This window comes from Orbicella franksi, chromosome 13 (genome assembly GCF_964199315.1).
Source record: "Orbicella franksi chromosome 13, jaOrbFran1.1, whole genome shotgun sequence".
Classification (NCBI taxonomy): domain Eukaryota; kingdom Metazoa; phylum Cnidaria; class Anthozoa; order Scleractinia; family Merulinidae; genus Orbicella; species Orbicella franksi.
Window position 1 is genome coordinate 23,831,250 of NC_138157.1, and position 22,370 is coordinate 23,853,619.

Below are 22,370 nucleotides of genomic sequence, written 5' to 3' on the forward strand. Positions count from 1 at the left end.
AAAGGCAAGAGTTCCAGTTGACCTACAGACCCATTAAGGTAACAGATAAATTTAAAATTAGTCTAGTTCGAAAAGCTTTCTTAAATGTCACACTAACAGTCCTAAATGTTGAAATTTAACCCGTAAAATTCGCAATATTCGCCGAGCTTTTAAAATTGTAGTAAACAGGGATCTTTTGGATGAAATGTTACGTCTTTTCTATTGCCTGTTGTTTCCAGTTAGGGCCTTTAAAAAAAAAAATGGAAATCCTGGCGGGAGGGGGAGCCCTCGCGCTTGGAAATCCGGGCGGGAGGGGGGCTATAGCGGTCTGGGAAATCCAGTCAGAAGGGGGGGTCAAAAATGCTTGCCATCTGTCGGAGGGTGTGTATTTTTTCTGGAATAAACCATTACTGGACATCACTCGCCATCACTAGATGTAACTCACCATCGCTAAACATTATTCACCATCACTAGACATCACAATGTGTTTGTATTTTTAATTATTATATTTTTAGTCCAACGTCCCTCTGGATATCAGCCTCATCACTAAATGGCTAAATACAGCTTACCTTTACCTTTACTAAACGTAATTTACCATGACAAGACATCACTCACCATAACTAGACGTAATTCAACATCACTAGACACAATTCAACATCACAAGACATCATTCACCGTCACTAGACGTCATTCACCATCACTAGAGGTCATTCACCATCACTAGACATCATTCATCATCACTAGACGTCATTCACCATCACTAGCCGTCATTCACTGTCACTAGACATCATTCACTATTACTAGACGTAATTCAACATCACAAGACATCATTCATCATGACTAGACATCATTTACCATCACTAGACGTCATTCACAAACATCATTCACAATCAGTAGACATCATTCACCCTCACTAGACGTCATTTATTATCACTAGACATCGTTCACTCTCACTAGACATCGTTCACCATCACTAGACATCATTCACCATCACTAGACGTCATTCACTATTACTAGACGTAATTCACCATCACTAGACGTACTTCACCATCACTAGACATAATTCATCATCATTAGACATAATTCACCATCATTAGACATCATTTACCATCACTAGATGTAATTCACCATCACTAGATGTAATTCAGCACCACTATACAACATTCACGATCACTAGACATCATTCACCATCACTGCACATCATTCATCATCACTAGACATCGTTCACCATCACTAGACGTCATTCGCCATCACTAGACATAATTCACCATCATTAGACAATTCAACATCACTAGACATAATTCACCATCCCTACACATCATTCACCATCACTAGACGTAATTCAACACCACAAGACATCATTCACCAATACTAGACATCATTTACCATTACTAGACATTATTCACCATCGCTAGACACAATTCACCATCACTAGACCTAATTCACCATCACTAGACATCACTCACCATCACTACACATAATTCAGCATCACTAGTCATCATTCAACATCACAAAACATCATTCACCATCACTAGACATCATTCACTATCACTATACATGACTTACCATCACTAGACGTAATTCAGGATCTCTAGACATAATTCACCATCACTAGACAACATTCACGATCACTAGACGTAATTCACCATCACTAGACATCATTCACCATCACTGCACATCATTCATCATCACTAGACATCATTTTCTATCACTAGACATTGTTCACTGTCACTAGACATCGTTCACCATCACTGGACATCACCCACCATCACTAAACATAATTCACCATCACTAGACATCATTCACCATCACTAAATGTAATTCAGCATCACTAGACATAATTCACCATCTTAAGACGTCATTCACCATCACTAGACATCACTCACCATCACTTGACCTAATTCACCATCACTAGACATCACTCACCATTACTAAATGTAATTTAGCATCATTAGACTTAATTCACCATCATAGGAAGTCATTCACCATCACAAGACGTAATTCACCATCACTAGACATTATTCATCATCAGTACACATCATTCACCGTCATTACAAATCATTCACCATCACTAGACATAATTCACCATCACCACACAGCATTCACCATTACTAGACATAATTCACCATCACTAGACATGATTCACCATCACTAAATGTAATTCAGCATCATTAGACATAATTCACCATCTTAAGACGTCATTCACCATCACTAGACATCATTCACTATCACTAGACGTCATTCACCATCACTAGACATCACTCACCATCACTTGACCTAATTCACCATCACTAGACATCACTCACCATCACTTGTCCTAATTCACCATCATTAGACTTAATTCACCATCATAGGACGTCATTCACCATCACTAGACATTATTCATCATCAGTACACATCATTCACCGTCATTACAAATCATTCACAATCACTAGACATCGTTCACCATCACTAAACGTCATTTACCATCACTACACTTAATTCACCATTACTAGACATCATTCACCATCACTAGACACAATTCACCATCACTAGACACAATTCACCATCACTAGACACAATTCACCATCACTAGACATCGGTCACCATTACTAGACGTAATTCAGCATCACTAGTCATCATTCAACATCACAAAACATCATTTGCCATCACTAGACATCATTCACCATCACTTACCATTACTAGACGTAATTCAGGATCTCCAGACATAATTCACGATCACTAGACATCATTCACCATCACTAGACGTAATTCATGATCACTAGACATCATTCACCATCACTAGACATCATTCACCATCACTAGACGTCACTTATCATCACTAGACATTGTTCACTTTCACTAGACATCGTTCACCATCACTAGACATCATTTGCCATCACTAGACGTCATTCACTATTACTAGACGTAATTCACCATCACTAGACGCACTTCACCATCACTAGACATAATTCATCATCATTAAACAAAATTTACCATCACTAGACGTCATTCACCATCACTAGATGTAATTCACCATCACTAGACATAATTCAGCATCACTAGTCATCATTCAACATCCTTCAACATCATTCACCATCACTAGACATCATTCACCATCGCTAGACATCATTCACCATCACTATGCATGACTTACCATCACTAGACGTAATTCAGGATCTCTAGACATAATTCACCATCACTAGACAACTTCAAGATCACTAGACGTAATTCACGATCACTAGACATCATTCACGATCACTGCACATCATTCACCATCACTGCACATCATTCATCATCGCTGGACATCATTCACTATCACTAGACATTGTTCACTGTCACTAGACATCGTTCACAATCACTAGACGTCATTCACCATCACTAGACATAATTTACCATCATTGGACACAATTGTAGATTGTGCTAAGCTACAACGTAGCTGAAGTACAATCAGAATTCTGTTATTGTTGCACGAAGAATTCACTAATTGGTCTTGGCCTCAAGTATATAGAAATACCAAAGTCATTAAAAGTGAAAAATATGCAGCGCGAAAAACGTTTCCTTAGAAGGTCATGCATACCATATATGGTCCAAGCAACCCCATAAGCCTAGGCGCCAGTACTGAGCTGGCAGCCATTGAACTTTGCCACAACAAAATAATAGACTAAGGAATCTAGTAACTAAGCATCTTTATTGACACAAAACTTTCATAATGACATAATGCGACAATGATCTTGGAACCAGTAGACAAAATGAATCCAATCTGCAAAGAAATAAAAGGACAATGTTGGCATGGTTGTCATGTAAATAGGGAGGGTGGGAGGGAATTAGTGAATTCTTTGTGCAACAATAATAGAATTCTGATTGTACTTCAGCTATAAAGGTGAAAGTGAAGAATGATCGTCGCAGTTAATTTTCCAATTTTAAGCAACTGGAAAGAAGAAGCCTGAAAAAAATCAGGGCTTCAACGGGATTCGAACCCGTGACCTCCGCGATACCGGTGCGATGCTCTACCAACTGAGCTACGAAGCCACACATTGGGAGCAAGGTCAAGATATGAACTCAATTAATTGACCTCGCTCCCAATGTGTGGCTTCGTAGCTCAGTTGGTAGAGCATCGCACCGGTATCGCGGAGGTCACGGGTTCGAATCCCGTTGAAGCCCTGATTTTTTTCAGGCTTCTTCTTTCCAGTTGCTTAAAATTGGAAAATTAGCTGCGACGATCATTCTTCACTTTCACCTATAACTGCAGTTCATATATGAAATATTTCATATAAACTTTACATCATTGTACTTCAGCTATGTTGTAGCCTAGCACAATCTACAATTCTATAGCATGTTGCACTCAGAATTCACTAATTGGTCTCATTTAAAGCAACTGACCTAAGAAATGACTGCTGTGCCAAAAGAAACAGAGTGGCGCAGGCGGTAATAAAAGCGATTAAACGTCGTCTCTCTTGACCAATCGGCTGCAGTCAGGATATCTTTCATTGATACACCACTCTGTCTTGCTGCAGAGGAAGAGGTGCTTCTTGTTGAGTGAGCTTTAAAAACACTAATGTCTATCCCAGCATCCTGTAGAGTCAGCTTTAGCCATCTACCTATGGATGTTGAAGAAACGGGAGAATAAGGTCTTTGAGTGGCTAGAAACAAGGGCTGACTATCACCACTTTGGTTTCGGTGATTTTCTGTCTTCTTAATGTATTCCCTGAGACAGGCAACTGGGCACAACTGAACATTGCCTTTAAGAGCTGGGAAAAAGAAGATGACATCTTTTCCCGGGACTCTGGTCTTAGTTAACCCTGGAATCTTGAACTCCACGCCCTCTGGTAGATACTGCATGAATGTCAAATCTAAGGCATGCAAATCAGATTGTCGCTTGGCACTTGGCACTAGAGCAAGTAACATTGCACACTTCCTTGAGAGGCATTTGATATCTAAGTTGCTGTTATCTGGCCACTTCTCAAAAAGATTAGTAACCAGAGAAACCTCCCAAGTGCCAGAGTAACGGGGTTTAGGTGGTCTCTTATTGAATACCCCCCTCATAAAGCTACACACAATTTTGTGTTGACCCAAGGGAGATCCATCCAAGGGTGGAACTGTGGAGCTAATAGCTGATCTATACGTGTTAATTGTAGAGTATTGTTTACCTTGCTCAAACAACTCTGTGAGAAAGTGAACTAAATCACTTACAGCTGGACAAAAGGGATCAATCTGTCGTTGGCGACTCCAGCCACACCACTCAGCCCAACAGGACTTGTACTGAGCATTTGTTGATCTACGTTGGGCAGAGAGGAGAATACCTGTAGCTTCTTTTGATATGCCCTCTGAAGAGAGGTGTTCCCTGAGAGTCTCCAACCTGCTAGAGGCAGGGAGTTGTTGACGATCATTGGATGTCTGTTCCCCAGTGGGTCTAACAGCAGGTCGTTGTGGGCTGGAAGCAAAACTGGATTGTCTGTTAGCAACTGTAGAAGGTGGGGGTACCATGCCTGCGCTGGCCACACTGGGCATATGATCAACAAAGTTGCTCCTTCGAGGCTTATCTTCCTCAGACATTTGCTGATCAAGTTGAAAGGAGGGAAGGCATGAGCATTCTCTTCCCTCCAAGGCTGAACCAGGGCATCGTACTGCTCTGCTAGGGATCTGGCAGATAACTGTAGAATCTCTCCAACTGTGTGTTGTTCCTGTTGGCAAAAAGGTCTACAGTAAAGGGACCGAAACTGCGATTCAGAACCTTGAACACTTCTGAATCGAGCTTCCAGTCCGCTGCATCTGGTTTTGCTCGAGACTCTGCATCTGCTATGACATTCAGTCGACCTGGAATGTGCTCCGCTCGAAGAGTGATCTTCCTCGCGAGGCAGCACTCCCATAGGGAACGAGCATGTTTATCTAACACACCCTGCTTGGCTCCCCCCATTTTGTTTACATAAGCTATAGCCGATGTATTGTCCATTTGTATCAGGACATGGGCATTGCTCAAGGATTTGGTGAAGGCCTTGATTGCATAGGTGGCTGCAAGCAGCTCCAAGCAATTTATGTGAAGTGAGGATTCGTGAAGAGACCAGGTTCCCCTTGTCTCAATCCTGTTGCACACAGCCCCCCAGGCTGACCCTGAAGCATCCGACTGGATTAGCAGGTCTGGAAGGAGAGGCTTCACTGGTCTGGAGTTGGTTGTGGCCAGGTTGGTTACCCACCATTTCAGGTCTAACAGAGCTTCTATGTCTAGAATTACCTTCTGATGGAGGGGGACTCCCCGGTGGTCTAAGGAGCTCTTCTGGTGTTGAAGTGCCCTGTAATGGAGTGGAGCCTGGAAAATTGCTGCCTTTGCTGCTATCATTTTGCCAATTAAGCATGCTAGATCTGACTGTGAGGCAGTCCTGGAATTTAGAAGTCTTCTGCAGTTGTTCCGGAGGTTCAGGACTTTGCTTTCCGGGAGGGAAAAGCTCATGTGAATGGAGCTGACCAGAACACCTAAGAATTCCATTTCCTGTGAAGGGAATAGAATAGATTTCTCCATATTCACAAGGACCCCCAGATTTTCCAACAGGTGGAGCATTAGTGATACATCTCTCATAGCTCCCTCCCTCTGAGAATTTAGGATTAGCATGTCGTCTAGGTAAATACATATCCTTAGACCCAGTCTCCTGACATAAACTATCAGGGGCTTCAGCACTTTTGTGAAGACCCGAGGTGCTTAAGTGAGACCGAAGGGTAGGCATTTGAACTGGTAAGTTACATTCTTGAACTGAAAGCAAAGTAGCTTTTGGTGTGCCGGGTGGATGGGAACCGCAAAATATGCGTCCCTGAGGTTGATTTTGCACATGAAGTCGAGAGGACGAAGACTGTCCGCAACCACCTTCAAGTCCTCCATCTTGAAATGTTGGTGGCGCACAAATGAGTTTAGTGTGGACAAGTTTATCACTGGGCGTTGCCCTCCCCCTTTCTTCTCCACTAGGAAAAGGTTGCTGTAAAAGAGATTGCAGTGGTAGGGAACTTGCTGTATGGCTGTCTTGTCTAAGAGGCTGGCAATCTCGTCCTCTACCAGGGCAAGCTGACTGGCATTCAAAGGATGTGGGGAAGGAAGCCTTGACTGCCTGGGAACCCCTGTAAGTTCTAGTTTGTAACCCTTCACAGTGTTGAGGGTCCACTGGTCTGATGTTAAGAGTTCCCAGTACTGGAGGAAATACTTTAGCCTCCCTGCCCTCGGGATATTCTCTAAGTTGAGGTAGACAAAGGGAAGCGGGGAAAGTGAATGAGTATGAGGAAGGCTTACCTTTGTTTCCCCTGCATGTAGTTTCTGTTGGGAGCTTGTGAGGGCTGCTTGTTGGACTTCTGTTTGGACGCAAGCCTTTGGTCCACCCCTCCCAGGTAAGGCTTCCCTTGGGAGGGGGCCCTCCGAAAAGGCCGGTTGTTATTGTAAGGCCTCTTCCTATTAAAGCTTTCACTGCTTTGGTTTCCAGAAGGCGAATGGGCTTGGTGAGAGGAGTGGTCATTCTGCCCATGGGTGTTTGATGAATTATTGCCTCTAGAAGATTTCTCTTTGAACTGGTTTTGCTTGCTTTGAGGCTGGATGGCTTTAGAGACTTTTTCAGCCAGTCCACCAACAAAGTTAAGTTCCTTGGCTTTAGATTCACCAAACAGGAACTTCTGCATAGAATCAGAGTGCTTACCGAGCTCAGTTATGTCAGTGATATGTGTGGACTTAACAATATCCTAACATCTATGTTTGTTAACAGTAGCCACAGCATGTCCCAGCAAGCGAAGGCTTCTGGGAACCAGGTTGATTGCCTCACCGACCTGTACAGCCTGTGGGTCCCTTTTCAAATGCTGGAGAAGGATGCAAAGTGGACCAGCTGCATCCATATAATTTCTCTCCGTCACTTGGAGATCCTGCTCCCAGCGAAGATTAGCTAGAGACTGCTTACCTTGAATAAGGACAAGCCATTTATCAAGCTCTGAAACATGGAGAGCAGGAACGTCGGGCTTAGGAAATTGTTTGACGAGTTCGTTATGAGCCTTGTCCTCCATGCACGATCGGAAATAAATATCAATGATTTCCTTGAGTTCTTTATCGATATTCCACATACAATATCGAGTATTTGTTGAGCCAGAAGGCGGAGGAATTTCATCAACTACTGTCACTTTAGAAGCGTGTTTCTTCGCTTCGTCTTTTGCCGCCAATAAGGCTGAGGCAAAGGGATCGGCAGAACCGCCTTCGGAGACCTTAGCGACTTTGCTCAAAGGTTCCATATCCCTGACAGTAAGGCAGCTAGGAGCTGCAACGCTGAGCAGGCTTGCTGCGTAGGATCTCTTTCGGCCGGTTTGCTGTTGGTTTGAACTAGGCGGGAAACCGTTCAACGACAAACAGGTTTCTTGCAAGGCCGACTGATCCTGAGAGGGGCCGGTTAGTTTGCCCTCCTCCAGCGTAGAATCGCCATTAAACGATCCCCTTGGGGATGCAGGCGACTTGTCACCATTTTCCGAGCCCGTAGACCCGTGATGAGACACATTTTCATCATCCATAATGGCTAAAAACATCCACTTGCAAAGTGAAAATGGCCGCCGGCTCGGTACTGGCGCCTAGGCTTATGGGGTTGCTTGGACCATATATGGTATGCATGACCTTTTAAGGAAACTTTTTTCGCGCTGCATATTTTTCGCTTTTAATGACTTTGGTATTTCTATATATTTGAGACCAAGACCAATTAGTGAATTCTGAGTGCAACATGCTATAGAATTCACCATCACTAGACATAATTAACCATCATTAGACATAATTCACTATCACTAGACATCATTCACCATCACTAGATGTAATTCACCATCACTAGACGTAATTCACCAACACTAGACATAATTCACTGTCACTAAACATAATTCGCCATCACTAGACGTCATTCACAATCACCACACATCATTTACCATCACTAGACAATTCCTCATCACTAGACGTTATCACTAGACGTCATTCAACATCACTAGACATACAGTACTTTACAATCACTGGGCATCATTAAACATCAGTAGAGATCATTCACAATTACTAGACGTTATTTACCATCACTAGACATTATTTACCATTACTAGATGTCATTCAACATCAATGGACGTCCTTCACCATCACGAAAAGTCTTTCACAATCACTAAACGGCATTCACCATCACAAAAGACGTCATTTATCCTCACAAGACATCATTCGTGATCACCATCACTAGACATCATGCACTGTCACTAGACGTCATACAGCATCACTAGACATCATTCACCGTCACAAGACATCATGTACCGTTACTAGACGTCGTTCACCAAATTCAAAATGTAAAATCCTCATAGCCGCCTTCTTTTCAGAATATGAACACTCCTAAGGTAAATAATACTCTTGCCGGTTTTCTCGCCATCATCAACATCATCTGGCATTTGGCGTGCCTGCGCTGTTTATTGATAATTCTAAATCTCGCATTTTTTTCAGGGCAAAAAAGGAATGCCTACTCATTAATAAGAAGAGTGGTGCTTGTACTATTGAAGGAATGCTAGCGCTCTTTGAACAGTAAAACAAAACACTATGAGAGAGTGTGTACAGGTGATCTGCATAATTTTATAATAGGAATTTAGGGATGAAGCGTTTGGTAATAATATTGGGTCTGTGTCTTGTGTATCAAGCATGAAAGGGATTTTATTTAAATTGATTGAAAAGCATTGGAGAAAGGATGCAGCCTTGTCTGACACCCTGATTACCGTAATCAAGGAATTTACTTCTTTGGAAACCATGTTTAATGGATCATTCTGTTTTGGAATAGAGAGTGTTAATCAGGTGATAACATGTTCCTCCAATTTTGTATCTGAGTAATTTGCAAAGTAAACCGTCATGCCATACTGAATCCAAGACCTTTTTAAAATCTATGAAACAGGTATAAAGTTTGCCTTTGGTTGTATGAGTGACGTATTTATCAATTAGAGTTCTAAAGGTGAAGATATGGTCGGTTGTGCGATGGTTAAACACAAAGCCAATTCGAGCTTTAATTTGTGTAGGATATTGTGGTCCCCTACAAAATTTTTCAGTCGGTTATTGAGGACGGCACCAAAAAGTTTTCCTAGGAAGCTATTTAAGCATATGCAGCGATAATTTGCTGGTCTTGTTTGTATCCAGATTTGAATATGGGAGTTATTACACCCTCGCACCAACTTTGTGGAAAGTACCCAGTGGTGAGGATATAGTTATACAGTTTGCGGATTGCAGACGTGAAGTGAGGCCAAGAGCCGGTTTTGAGCATTTCATTTCGTTTTCTGTCAGGACCCAGGAGCTTTTCCAGATTTTAAAAGTTTTATTGTAGTTTCAATTTCATCGAGAGAAACAGGGACCATCATCTAGATAGTTTTGATCATCTTTCTGTTGTTCTAAGGCTGATTTGTCATTTAGAACAGACAGGTGGAATTTGGATAATATTGACGGTTTTGGTTTTGAATGCAACTTTTCAAAATGATCATATAGTTTGTTAATGCGTGCTTCCAGCATACCGTTTGAAACACTTTTATCAGTTTCATTGAGTGATTTCAAATAGCTCCAAAATTCATGGTTTCCTTTGTGTTTAATTAGGTCATCGATTTTTGAGTTAAGTAGGTTGGTTTTCTTGAATTTCATAAGTTTTTTAAAGTTTTTGTGCACCTTATGGTAATCCTGCCTAAGAGTTTCATCATAAGGATTTCTATGTTTTTTATTAGATGGCTTAGTCAAAGTCTTCCTCAGTTGGAAACGTTCTTGGTCAAACCATTTCTTCGAGTGTTGTTTTTTATGAGCCTTCTTTTGACAGTTTAATTTGAGAGAACGTAAAGATATTTTGCATTCCACCATTTCAGTTGCATTGGAAACTGAGGCGAGCTTCAAATTTTAATGAAAGATCGTGGTGAGATTGGTCATTAGATAAAGTTTGGTGGTTTTATTTACGTTGAACAGAGACCAAGTCATGGACTTTGAAACATGATTCGACATCCATACGAACATCTCCAATTTTGAGACAGCATTACAACAAAAATATTTTATTGCTGGTCATCCAGTCATGCAAATCTAAGATCATGAATGATGACGATGATGATGGTGAATGATGGTGTTGTGAATTAATTTCACCTGATTCACCCGTGCGAATGAACTGTAGCAGTATTGCACAGGCGCCTTCGCGATTATGTTAATTTTGTTTGTTGTAAAAGATTTCGTATTCATATTTTTCAAGCATATGGTTTGTTAATTGTCAAGGAATAAACCATCTGAAGTTATCTCAGTTGGAGTCGTTGGAACATCTAGAGACATTGGTGCCGGGACCAGGATTCTGCCAAGGAGCTGTAGAAAATGGGCGAAGATTTGAAGTAAGTAATTAGCGTCAGAGGGGCATACTGTGGACATTGCACAAGAGCAGTAAAGTGGCAAATGAAATTATGGAGTCGTATTCGCCTAACTTGGACGCACTTGAAAACATGTTTGAAGGACTCTGCAGCAGAATGGAACAACTCTCGCTACAGAATCAGAGGACTGAGCTCACTGTCCCAGAAGATAAAATTGAAGAGGAAATTTCGCAAACACTCGAATACACCGATGATTTGATGGGACAAAAGAACAAGATTGCAAAATTCCTTCGCGATGGGAAAGCTCAAGTTAAACATGAACAGGAAGAAAACAAGACCGCAAAACTGGCCCCTTAACAACTCAAGAACTATCAATCGCCTCCACGTGAAATACAGCAGCTCTCTTAGAAAGACAGCAAGCTATCTCTCCCACTTGTCTATCGGCTGCTCTTATATCTTGATAACAATGCTGTTCTTTGTTTCCGAGGAAGATTAGAGAGTGCACCCCTTGATGATCAGTCCAAATTTCCAATACTGCTTCCCAGAAATGAGCATTTCACGAAGTTAGTTGCTCTAGCTGCACACATATGAGTACTTCACAGTGAGGTCAAGGAAACACTCACGCAACTCAGACAGAAGTACTGGGTACCTCTTAAACGTCAGTTCGTTAGAAGCCTCATACGCAAATGTGCAACCTGTTGAAAGACCAATGGACCTCCATATCAACCTGTAAGTTCTCCGCCATTGCCTCCATCGAGAGTGTCAGAAAATCAAGTATTTAGTACAACTGGTGTGGGTTATGTTGGCCCTTTGTACATCAAGGGCTCCACTGGAGCAAAAAGTCCCACGAAGGTCTTTATTGTCTTATTCACATGCACAGTAGTTCAAGCCATCCATTTAGAAGTTGTGGAGGATCTATGATCAGAGTCTTTCATTCGAGCCTTCAGGAGATTTGTGAGCAAACAGGGAGTTCCAGAAAGACTTATTTCAGACAACACGAAAAACTTCAAGGACTGTAGCAAGAGGATCACTTCCTTATGTAGTCGGATTCTGGAGGCAGAGAAAACGCAAAGATACTTGGCAAGTCATGGAATAACATGGTAGTTTATCATCGAAAGAGAACCCTGGCGGGGAGGGTTTTACAAGAAACTTGTTGGCTCGGTGAAGAGGTGCCTCAAAAAGTACCTTGGCAAGACTTTACTCTTGCTCCTGACATAGTTACTATGGTAACTGAAGAAGAAGCAGTGCTGAACAATCGACCGCTGACTTACTTGTACCCGGACATTGAAGATAATCCGCCTTTAACACCAGCACATTTCCTGTGTGGCCACAAACTTACCACTCTACCCAATTTAGTTCAGGACAAAGAAGATGTTGACCCTTTGTTCATTCCTCTATCTGTGCAAGCCCCATGGTCCAGAAAACAAGAACTTTCAAGGAGAATTATGCACTATGAATCGCTAATGACAACGTTTTGGACGCGATAGAGAAGAGAGTATTTGCTGAACCTGAGCGAATTTCAACGCCAGCCACTCAAAGGACCCTTGGCAAGGAATGACAGTTCTGTCAAGATCAGTCATGTTGTTCTAGTCCATGAGCATCTTCCAAGAAGTTGGTAAAGGTTGGCTCTTGTGGAGAAACTTATCAAAGGAAGAGATGGCTGGTGTTGTACTGCTCAAGTTAAACTCGCCAATAGAAACCAGATTCACCGTCCTTTGCAGTTGCTTTTTCCGCTAGAAGTGCAAGACACAGTGTCTGATCATAAAGAGATGAAATCCGAAGATATCATGTCAACTAGCGATCCAGCAGACCCTCAACAACCCCCTAAAAGCAAGGCTGACATTGAAGTAAGACAAAAAATTCACATGTGGACTCAATGATATTTTCGACTTAAATCAGTTACTTAACTAAAATAAGGATTTCTTACTATTGTTTTGGGGGGGGGGGGAGGATGTTGTGAATTAAGGACAGTGCCTACTTTTGTTAGTGCACATACTTTCTGCGCAGCAGGCAAGGCATGGTTTAAGTGCCACGTGCGTGCTAAGGTTGGCATTGACGCAATCAACTACGCTACCAAGTACATGACTAAAAGAAAGCAAAATTTTCCTACTGTGACCAAATCAAGTTTAATGAACCCGTACTTAAACCAGGAAGACCAAAATAGCAGCATATCGCTAACCACTAACTGTTAACTTCATCCAACTGAAAAACTAGCTGTTTTCTGTGGAAAATTATACTGAAATCCAACATGTACCTGCAGATGGTGTAGTGCACGTGCAAAACAAGTGCAAAATATGCAAATGTTTTACTTACCAGGGAGATAACAGGAAAAATTTAACAGGCACCGTAAAAGTTTTCAAAAAAGATCAATAACTTTAAAAAACGCGTGGTTACCCCCACATTTTATGTTATGAAATGGAAGTGGCAAGCTTATTCAACACATGATTAGTTTCTGGTTGTGAGCCAAAGGTATTTAGAAGACTATCAGAGACGCTAAAAGTGCTGTTGCAACAATTTTGCTATTAAGAACATACAAAAAATGGTTTTCATGCTACCATTTACCATGCAGTTTTAAGATCTTTATGAGTGTGTTAACTTTTCTGTTAGTAAAGGCGAATTCATGGAAATCTGTGAAGAAATATCCTTTCCTTCTTTTTTCAGAAAATGCTGCTGTCAGCACTTTTTTGACATTCAAGGCTAATTGTCTTGAAAAAATGCGTGGGTGCCCCAATTTTTCTTTCTGGATTCCAATAGCCCTTGCAAAGGTCTACATTTTCCACGTGGTCCTTACCTGGTGTAAAAACCTGTCTATTTAGTAGGCACCGTCCTTAATTTTGCCTGATTCGCCCGTGCAAATGAACTCTAGCAGTAGCACACAGGTGCCTTCGTGACTATGTTAATTTTGTTTGTTACAGTGGAACCTCGATTTAACGAACCTCTATTTAACGAAGTCCTCGATATAACGAACGATTTTCTTCAGCCCGGCCAAAATTACAGTAAAATGTATGGAGCAAAACTTCGATATAACGAACCTCGATATAACGAAATCCTCGTTATAACGAACACAATCCAGACGCCCAAACATAAAATATACCTCGATATAACGAATAAATGTCAACATGTGACGAAAGATGAATGCAAAACAAACTAACAAGGATGACATTTCTTTAATCCTGTAACACGAGGGCAACAGCCCATTACAGCTGTTTACATAATTTCATACAAACATATAAAAGCATCTACATTTCGACTTTATCCTCTTTGTCTTTTATGAGTTCTATTAACTTCTTTATCTTTGATGGCTTCTTGTGGCAAAAGGAATAAATTGCTGGAATTTCGAGGCCAATGCCCTTATTTCTTCGTTTACCAGCCACTTCCACTGATATTTGCCCTCCGTGCTTTAAAAATAAATGGAAGACACGTGGAAGTGTCAATGGCACATGGCCCACGGTCTGAAGCGTCCCTTCTGTCCCTTCCTGGTCTTGAACCCGTTTAACGGCAACAGCATGGGTGTCGTGTGGGTTGTCAGGCTCGTGCTGCAGAAAATATAGATGTAAAATCACTCAGTTTGCTCATAACCTGTCAAAACTACAAACGATTCCTTTTAAGGGCTTACATCACAATCCAGAACTTCACCAACAGCTGCATCCCAGATATCTTTATACGCATGGTAGCCTCGAATACAAGATCGAAAAGAATATGTTGTGTTGCTCATTGCTGTCTGTTTTAAAACTCAACAAGTCGCTTCACCGTTTCGTTACCTGTCGCTAGTTTCACGGTGAATAGCGAGAGACCTTCAATTTCCTGTGAAAGTTGACATGATACCCTGTTGAGCAATCAAAAGGTGTTCGATTCCAAAAATTCCAGCACGTCCTGCAATACCTCGCCGTATTTTGTGCCTTTATATCTCTGTTTAATATATTGTCCTATGGCAAGCCTAGAGAGTGCAGCAGAAGCGTAACAGTTCCCGTTCCTAGTGCTTCCACATCGCGGTCGCAGTCCAAAAAAAAAGAGACCAAGAAGAGAAGGGTGCTGACATTGGAAGAGAAATATAAACTGGTTAAAGCAATCAAGGATGGGGAGAAAAACACTGTCGCTGCAAAGCGTTTTGATCCTCCTTTGTCTCAGTCTATAATCTCGATCGACCATTATGAAGAAAAAGGATGAGATTATTAGTGCCTATGAAGGAGGATTCTTCACAGACAAACGAAAGAAGATGAAGCAGGCGACTTTTCCAGATCTTGACAAAGCACTGTCTGAATGGTTTCGGAAGGTTCGAGGTATGAACATCCCAGTTAGTGTAACGCTGCTGCAAGAAAAAGCCCTGTACTTTGCACAACAGTTAGGGTATGAGAACTTCAAGGCAAGTAATGGCTTTCTAGAAAAATTCAAGGAAAGACAGGGAATTACAGGCCAAGCTGTATGTGGTGAAGAGAAAAGCGTAGATCCTGATATTGTCGAAAATTGGAGCGAGCGTCTCCCGGATATTTGCCGCAGCTATAGCATGAAGGATCGTTTCAATGCTGACGAAGCAGGATTTATGTGGAAAGCTACCCCTACTCAAACGCTTAACCTGAGAGGAGAAAAGTGCACCGGTGGTAAGAGAAGTAAAGATCGCGTGACAGTCCTTGTGGCCTGCAACCAGGATGGCACAGAGAAGCTACCCCTACTTGTGATAGGGAAATATGCCAGACCCAGGTGTTTTAGGAACAGTAACATGAACTTGCTCCCCGTGACCTATGAGTCTCAAAGAAAAGCCTGGATGGACAGCGTTTTGTTTGAAACATGGGTCCGTCAAATTGACCGACGAATGAGAGTAGCAAACCGCCATATTCTGTTATTTTTAGATAACTGTACTTCACATGTTATTGTCAATGGCCTGACAAACACAAAGCTCATCTTCTTTCCACCTAACTGCACAAGCAAGCTTCAACCGGCAGACCAAGGCATAATCCAGAACCTTAAGGTAAATTATCGCAAGACAATGATCAGGCGGATGTTACAGTGTTTAGATGACAATAAACCTGTCAAAGAAATCGACCTCAAGGATGCTGTCTTTATGATGGCCAAAGCCTGGGACAATGTAAGCACCACGACAATCAAAAACTGCTGGAAAAAAGCAGGATTCCCAGGTGAAGTAGCGGAGCCCTCACACGATCCTTTTGAGTCAGACGAGGAAGACGAAGATACCAATGAAACTGGTGTCGGTCTATGGAGAAACATTACCCACCATTTTCCCTCTCTTGCAGAGATATCATTCAGTCACTTTGTATCCCTTGATAACAATGTTGTAACCGAAAGCCAACCGACGGAGGAAGATGAAACAGGGGAAGCCCTGAAGGCAGTCCAAAACGTGGAATCGATGAGTCATGAGGAAGAAGAAGATGAAGGAGATTCAGATGCAGACATCTCTATAGTGGAGCCAAAACTACTTAGTCTGGTCGAAGCTAGCGAGGCTGTGACAGGGCTTCGCAATTTGATTTTGTCATTCGACAAGACAAGTGCAAAAGAAAAGGAATTTCTGCGCTCCCTTTCTTCTATGGAAGATACATTCCTACGAATGGCAACAAAACCACAGAGACAATCTTCACTAAAAGAATTTTTTGATTAAGAGTCCTAATTGGACTAGAACAGTGTTAAAATTGTTACCGTTTTGTTTAATACCATGTTCATTTTTCTTAAACGGAGGACGCATTTTTTACTGATGGCAAAAAACCTCCATTGGAAGTAATCTTTTATTAGCGTCTCAATATAGATGTGTATTTATGTTTTTTTTATATGTAGTTTTAAGCAGTTTTGTTTGCGTGTGCAATTTCTAAGTGCCGTAGCTATGTACATATCTGTACAGTACATAGCTACATAGACATTAAAGAAAGAGTGCTTATTAGTAATTGTTCAGATCCAGAAATACTGGGTAGTGCTACGTAACACCGATGAAAATTAATTATTAACTAACCTCGATATAACGAACATTTTGGTTGTTTTTCCGAAAATTCGTTAAATCGAGGTTTTCGATTTAACGAACCCTCGATATAACGAACAAATTTCCCCAGTCCCTTGGCACTTCGTTAAATCGAGGTTCCACTGTATAAAAGATTTCGTATTCATATTTTTTAAGCATATGGTTTGTAAATAGTCAAGAAATAAACCCTCTCAACTTATTTCAGTTGGAGTCTTTGGAACTTCTTGAGAGATGGCAAATAGTGTCTAGGGATGATGTTCAGTGATGGTGAATTACGTCTAGTGATGGTAAATGATGTCTTAAGTGATGGAGAATTATGTCTAGTGATGGTGAATGACATCTACTGATGATGAATAATGTCTAGTAATGGAGAATGATGTCTAGTGATGGTGAATGACATCTAGTGATCATGAATGATGTCTACTGATAGTGAATTATGTACAGTGATGGTGAATGATGCCTAGTGATGACAATAATATCTAGTGCTGGTGAATGACGTCCAGTGATGATAAACTATGTCTAGTGATGGTGAATTATGTCTAGTAATGGTAAATGATGTCTAGTCGTGGTGAAAGATGTCTGGTGATGATAAATGATGTCTAGTGATGGTGAATGATGTCTATTGATGGTGAATGATGTCTAGTGATGGTGAATGATGTCTAGTGATGGTAAATGATATCTAGTGATGGTGAATGACGTCCAGTGATGGTGAATGATGTCTAGTGATGGTGAAAGATGTCTAGTGATGGTCAATGACATCTTGCAATGGTGAATGATATCTAGTGATCGTAAATAATGTCTAGTGATGGTGAATGACGTCTAATGACGGTGACTTATGTCTAGTGATAGTGAATGATGTCTAGTGATGGTAAATGATGTCTAGTGATAGTGAATGATGTCTAGTGATAGTGAATGATGTCTAGTGATGGTGAATGATGTCTTAAGTGATGGGAAATTATGTCTAGTGATTGTGAATGATGTCTAGTGATGATGAAAGATGTCTAGTGATGGTGAATGACTTCTAGTGATGGTGAATGACGTCTAGTCATGGTGAATTAGGTCTAATGATGCTTAGTTATGTCTAGTGATGGTGAATGACGTCTAGTGATGGTGAATGATGTCTAGTGATGTTGAATGATGTCTAGTGATGGTGAATGATGTTTAGTGATGCTGAATCACGTCTACTGATTGTGAATGATGTCTAGTGATGATGAGTGATGTCTAGTGATGGTGAAAGATGTCTAGTGATGGTAAATGATGTCTAGTGATGGTGAATGATGTCTAGTGATGCTAAATGATGTCTTGTGATGGTGAAAGACATCTAGTGATGGTGAATGATGTCTAGCGATAGTAAAATTAATGATGTCTAGTGATGGTGAATGATGTTTAGTGATGCTGAATCATGTCTACTGATTGTGAATGATGTCTAGTGATGATGAGTGATGTCTAGTGATGGTGAAAGATGTCTAGTGATGGTAAATGATGTCTAATGATGCTGAATTACGTCTAGTGATTGTGAATGATGTCTAGTGATGATGAGTGATGTCTAGTGATGGTGAAAGATGTCTAGCGATGGTGAATGATGTCTAGTGATGGTGAAAGATGTCTAGTGATGTTGTGTGATGTCTTGTGATGGTGAAAGATGTCTAGTGATGGTCAATGATGTCTAGTGATGGCGAATGATGTCTAGTGATGGTAAATGATGTCTTAAGTGATGGAGAATTATGTCTAGTGATGGTGAATGACATCTACTGATGATGAATAATGTCTAGTAATGGAGAATGATGTCTAGTGATGGTGAATGACATCTAGTGATCATGAATGATGTCTACTGATAGTGAATTATGTACAGTGATGGTGAATGATGCCTAGTGATGACAATAATATCTAGTGCTGGTGAATGACGTCCAGTGATGATAAACGATGTCTAGTGATGGTGAATTATGTCTAGTAATGGTAAATGATGTCTAGTCGTGGTGAAAGATGTCTGGTGATGATAAATGATGTCTAGTGATGGTGAATGATGTCTATTGATGGTGAATGATGTCTAGTGATGGTGAATGATGTCTAGTGATGGTAAATGATATCTAGTGATGGTGAATGACGTCCAGTGATGGTGAATGATGTCTAGTGATGGTGAAAGATGTCTAGTGATGGTCAATGACATCTTGCAATGGTGAATGATATCTAGTGATCGTAAATAATGTCTAGTGATGGTGAATGACGTCTAATGACGGTGACTTATGTCTAGTGATAGTGAATGATGTCTAGTGATGGTAAATGATGTCTAGTGATAGTGAATGATGTCTAGTGATAGTGAATGATGTCTAGTGATGGTGAATGATGTCTTAAGTGATGGGAAATTATGTCTAGTGATTGTGAATGATGTCTAGTGATGATGAAAGATGTCTAGTGATGGTGAATGACTTCTAGTGATGGTGAATGACGTCTAGTCATGGTGAATTAGGTCTAATGATGCTTAGTTATGTCTAGTGATGGTGAATGACGTCTAGTGATGGTGAATGATGTCTAGTGATGTTGAATGATGTCTAGTGATGGTGAATGATGTTTAGTGATGCTGAATCACGTCTACTGATTGTGAATGATGTCTAGTGATGATGAGTGATGTCTAGTGATGGTGAAAGATGTCTAGTGATGGTAAATGATGTCTAGTGATGGTGAATGATGTCTAGTGATGCTAAATGATGTCTTGTGATGGTGAAAGACATCTAGTGATGGTGAATGATGTCTAGCGATAGTAAAATTAATGATGTCTAGTGATGGTGAATGATGTTTAGTGATGCTGAATCATGTCTACTGATTGTGAATGATGTCTAGTGATGATGAGTGATGTCTAGTGATGGTGAAAGATGTCTAGTGATGGTAAATGATGTCTAATGATGCTGAATTACGTCTAGTGATTGTGAATGATGTCTAGTGATGATGAGTGATGTCTAGTGATGGTGAAAGATGTCTAGCGATGGTGAATGATGTCTAGTGATGGTGAAAGATGTCTAGTGATGTTGTGTGATGTCTTGTGATGGTGAAAGATGTCTAGTGATGGTCAATGATGTCTAGTGATGGCGAATGATGTCTAGTGATGGTAAATGATGTCTAGTCATGGTGAATCATGTCTAGTGATGGTGAATGATGTCTAGTCATGGTGAAAGATTTCTAGTGATGGTCAATGATGTCTAGTGATGGCGAAAGATGTCTAGTGATGGTAATGATGTCTATTGATGGTCAAAATATGATTATGTTCAACTTTTTAGTGTTGACTTTGAGCTTCCATTGCTGAGCGTGTTGATGAATTACATTGAGCGATTGTTGCAGCTCTTCCGGAGAAGGACTGATTACTAATAAATCATCTGCATACATTAAGCAGTTTATAGAGCGATTCCCTAACATCACACCTGGAGATTTGTTCTGTTTAAAATATTGCGGTAGATCATTCATAAATAACGAAAATAAAACTGGACTTAGGCCATCACCTTGTCTTATCCCTTTGTTACATGAAAAAAGTTCGGTAAGCGTGTTTTGATTAATTTTAACACAACTCCTAATTGATGAATACATGGACTTAACAACATTCAAGAATTTTCCTTGAATTCCATATTTGTGTAATTTATGAATCATACCGGATTGCCATACGCTATCGAAGGCTTTGTCGTAGTCAATGAAACCAACATAAAGTTTCTTGTGATGTTTGGTGTATTTATGGAGTAATTGCTGGAAAATGAATAAACTATCCGTGGTTCTAGTGTTTGGTCTAAATCCAAATTGTTCTGGATTTAGAACATTATGTTGCTCTATGAACTTATTCAATCTGTTTTGCAAAATTGATGTGAATAGTTTCCCTAAGCAGCTGGTTAAAGTAATTCCTCTATAATTGGCTGGAGATTTCTTATCGCCTTTTTGTTTGTATATTGGTTTTATAACACCAATGTTCCATTCAGTTGAAAGGTGCCGTTTTCAATGATGTCGTTGAACATTCTTTCTAGAGAAGGCATGAGATAATACCGCCCATGTTTGATCATTTCACTCAGGATGGTGTCCGTACCAGATGCTTTTTTATTTTTGAGTGTAGATATTTGATCATGAATTTCTTTTGCAGTGATAGGCGCGTCTAAAATTTCATCGGTCATAGTTGTTGTTTGGTCAGGATTGTTTGGAAATATGACGTTTGCGTTCGTTTCTTGAGATTCGTCATATAAAAGGTTTTGAAAATGTTTTATCCAATCTTCTGACGAAATATCGCAACTTTCTTCGACCGTCTCATTTTTACGAATTTTGTTTATTAGTTTCCAGAATTGGCCGCTTCGGTTGGAATTCAAATTGTTTATTTCATTTAAAAGTTGATTTTTATATGTTTTTTACATCTTTTTTACTAGCGTTTTGTATTTCTTTTTGAGGGTAAAGTATTCTTGTCGCAGTGATCGAGGAGCTGTGGGATTTATTTCCTTCGCCAGTCTCTGCAGCTCTTTCTTTAGTTGTCTGCAAGTATTATCGTACCATGGTTTGTGTTTCTTCGTACATTTTCGCGTTTTATGTGATGTCTCCAGGCTTAGTTTTGCAACTGATTTTAGTATTTGATTGAACTGTGAAATCTCATCATCTATTGAGCTGTGGTGTGCTGCATTAAAGGATTGAAGCCTGTCTTGAATATCAATACTCGATAATGCACTTATGAATTTGTCTTTGCATTCTGACTTCCAAAGAAACTTGGTGAAGCTGTTTTGTGGAAACGCCCCCTTTCTTCGAGTATTTTTTGAGGCGTTGTAGTTCATGATATCACGATTACTGGAGGCTAATTTGAGAATGATTGGACAGTGATCAGAATAAGGCGTCAAATGCTGTATTTGAAATCCTAGCACTGTGTTTTGAAGATCTTCACTGACTATTCGGTAATCAACAGTGCTTGCTCCATTGGATTGATATGATGTTAGCTTGCCGTCTACATCACCTGTAGCTCTACCGTTCAATATTCTCAATTTGTTTCCTATACATAATCGTAATACTTCGCCTCCTAGTTTGTTAATGGTATAATCTCCGTTGTTTCGTTTTGGCCAATTTTTATTGAGATTATATGCGTCATCATCTGGCAGGAAATTGCAAC

At 40.5% G+C, this 22,370-nt stretch overlaps 2 protein-coding genes across 4 annotated transcripts in view; one reads left to right on the forward strand and one right to left on the reverse strand.

Annotated features, from left to right (window-relative positions):
• LOC145464958 (protein O-glucosyltransferase 2-like) overlaps positions 1–22,370 on the forward strand; it is a 176,052-nt gene that overhangs the window by 92,536 nt on the left and 61,146 nt on the right. The window lies entirely within an intron of this gene.
• On the reverse strand, positions 7,672–8,496 carry LOC145464964 (uncharacterized). Its single transcript, XM_081448776.1, has one exon. The coding sequence runs from the start codon at positions 8,494–8,496 to the stop codon at positions 7,672–7,674; it is 825 nt and encodes a 274-aa protein (XP_081304902.1).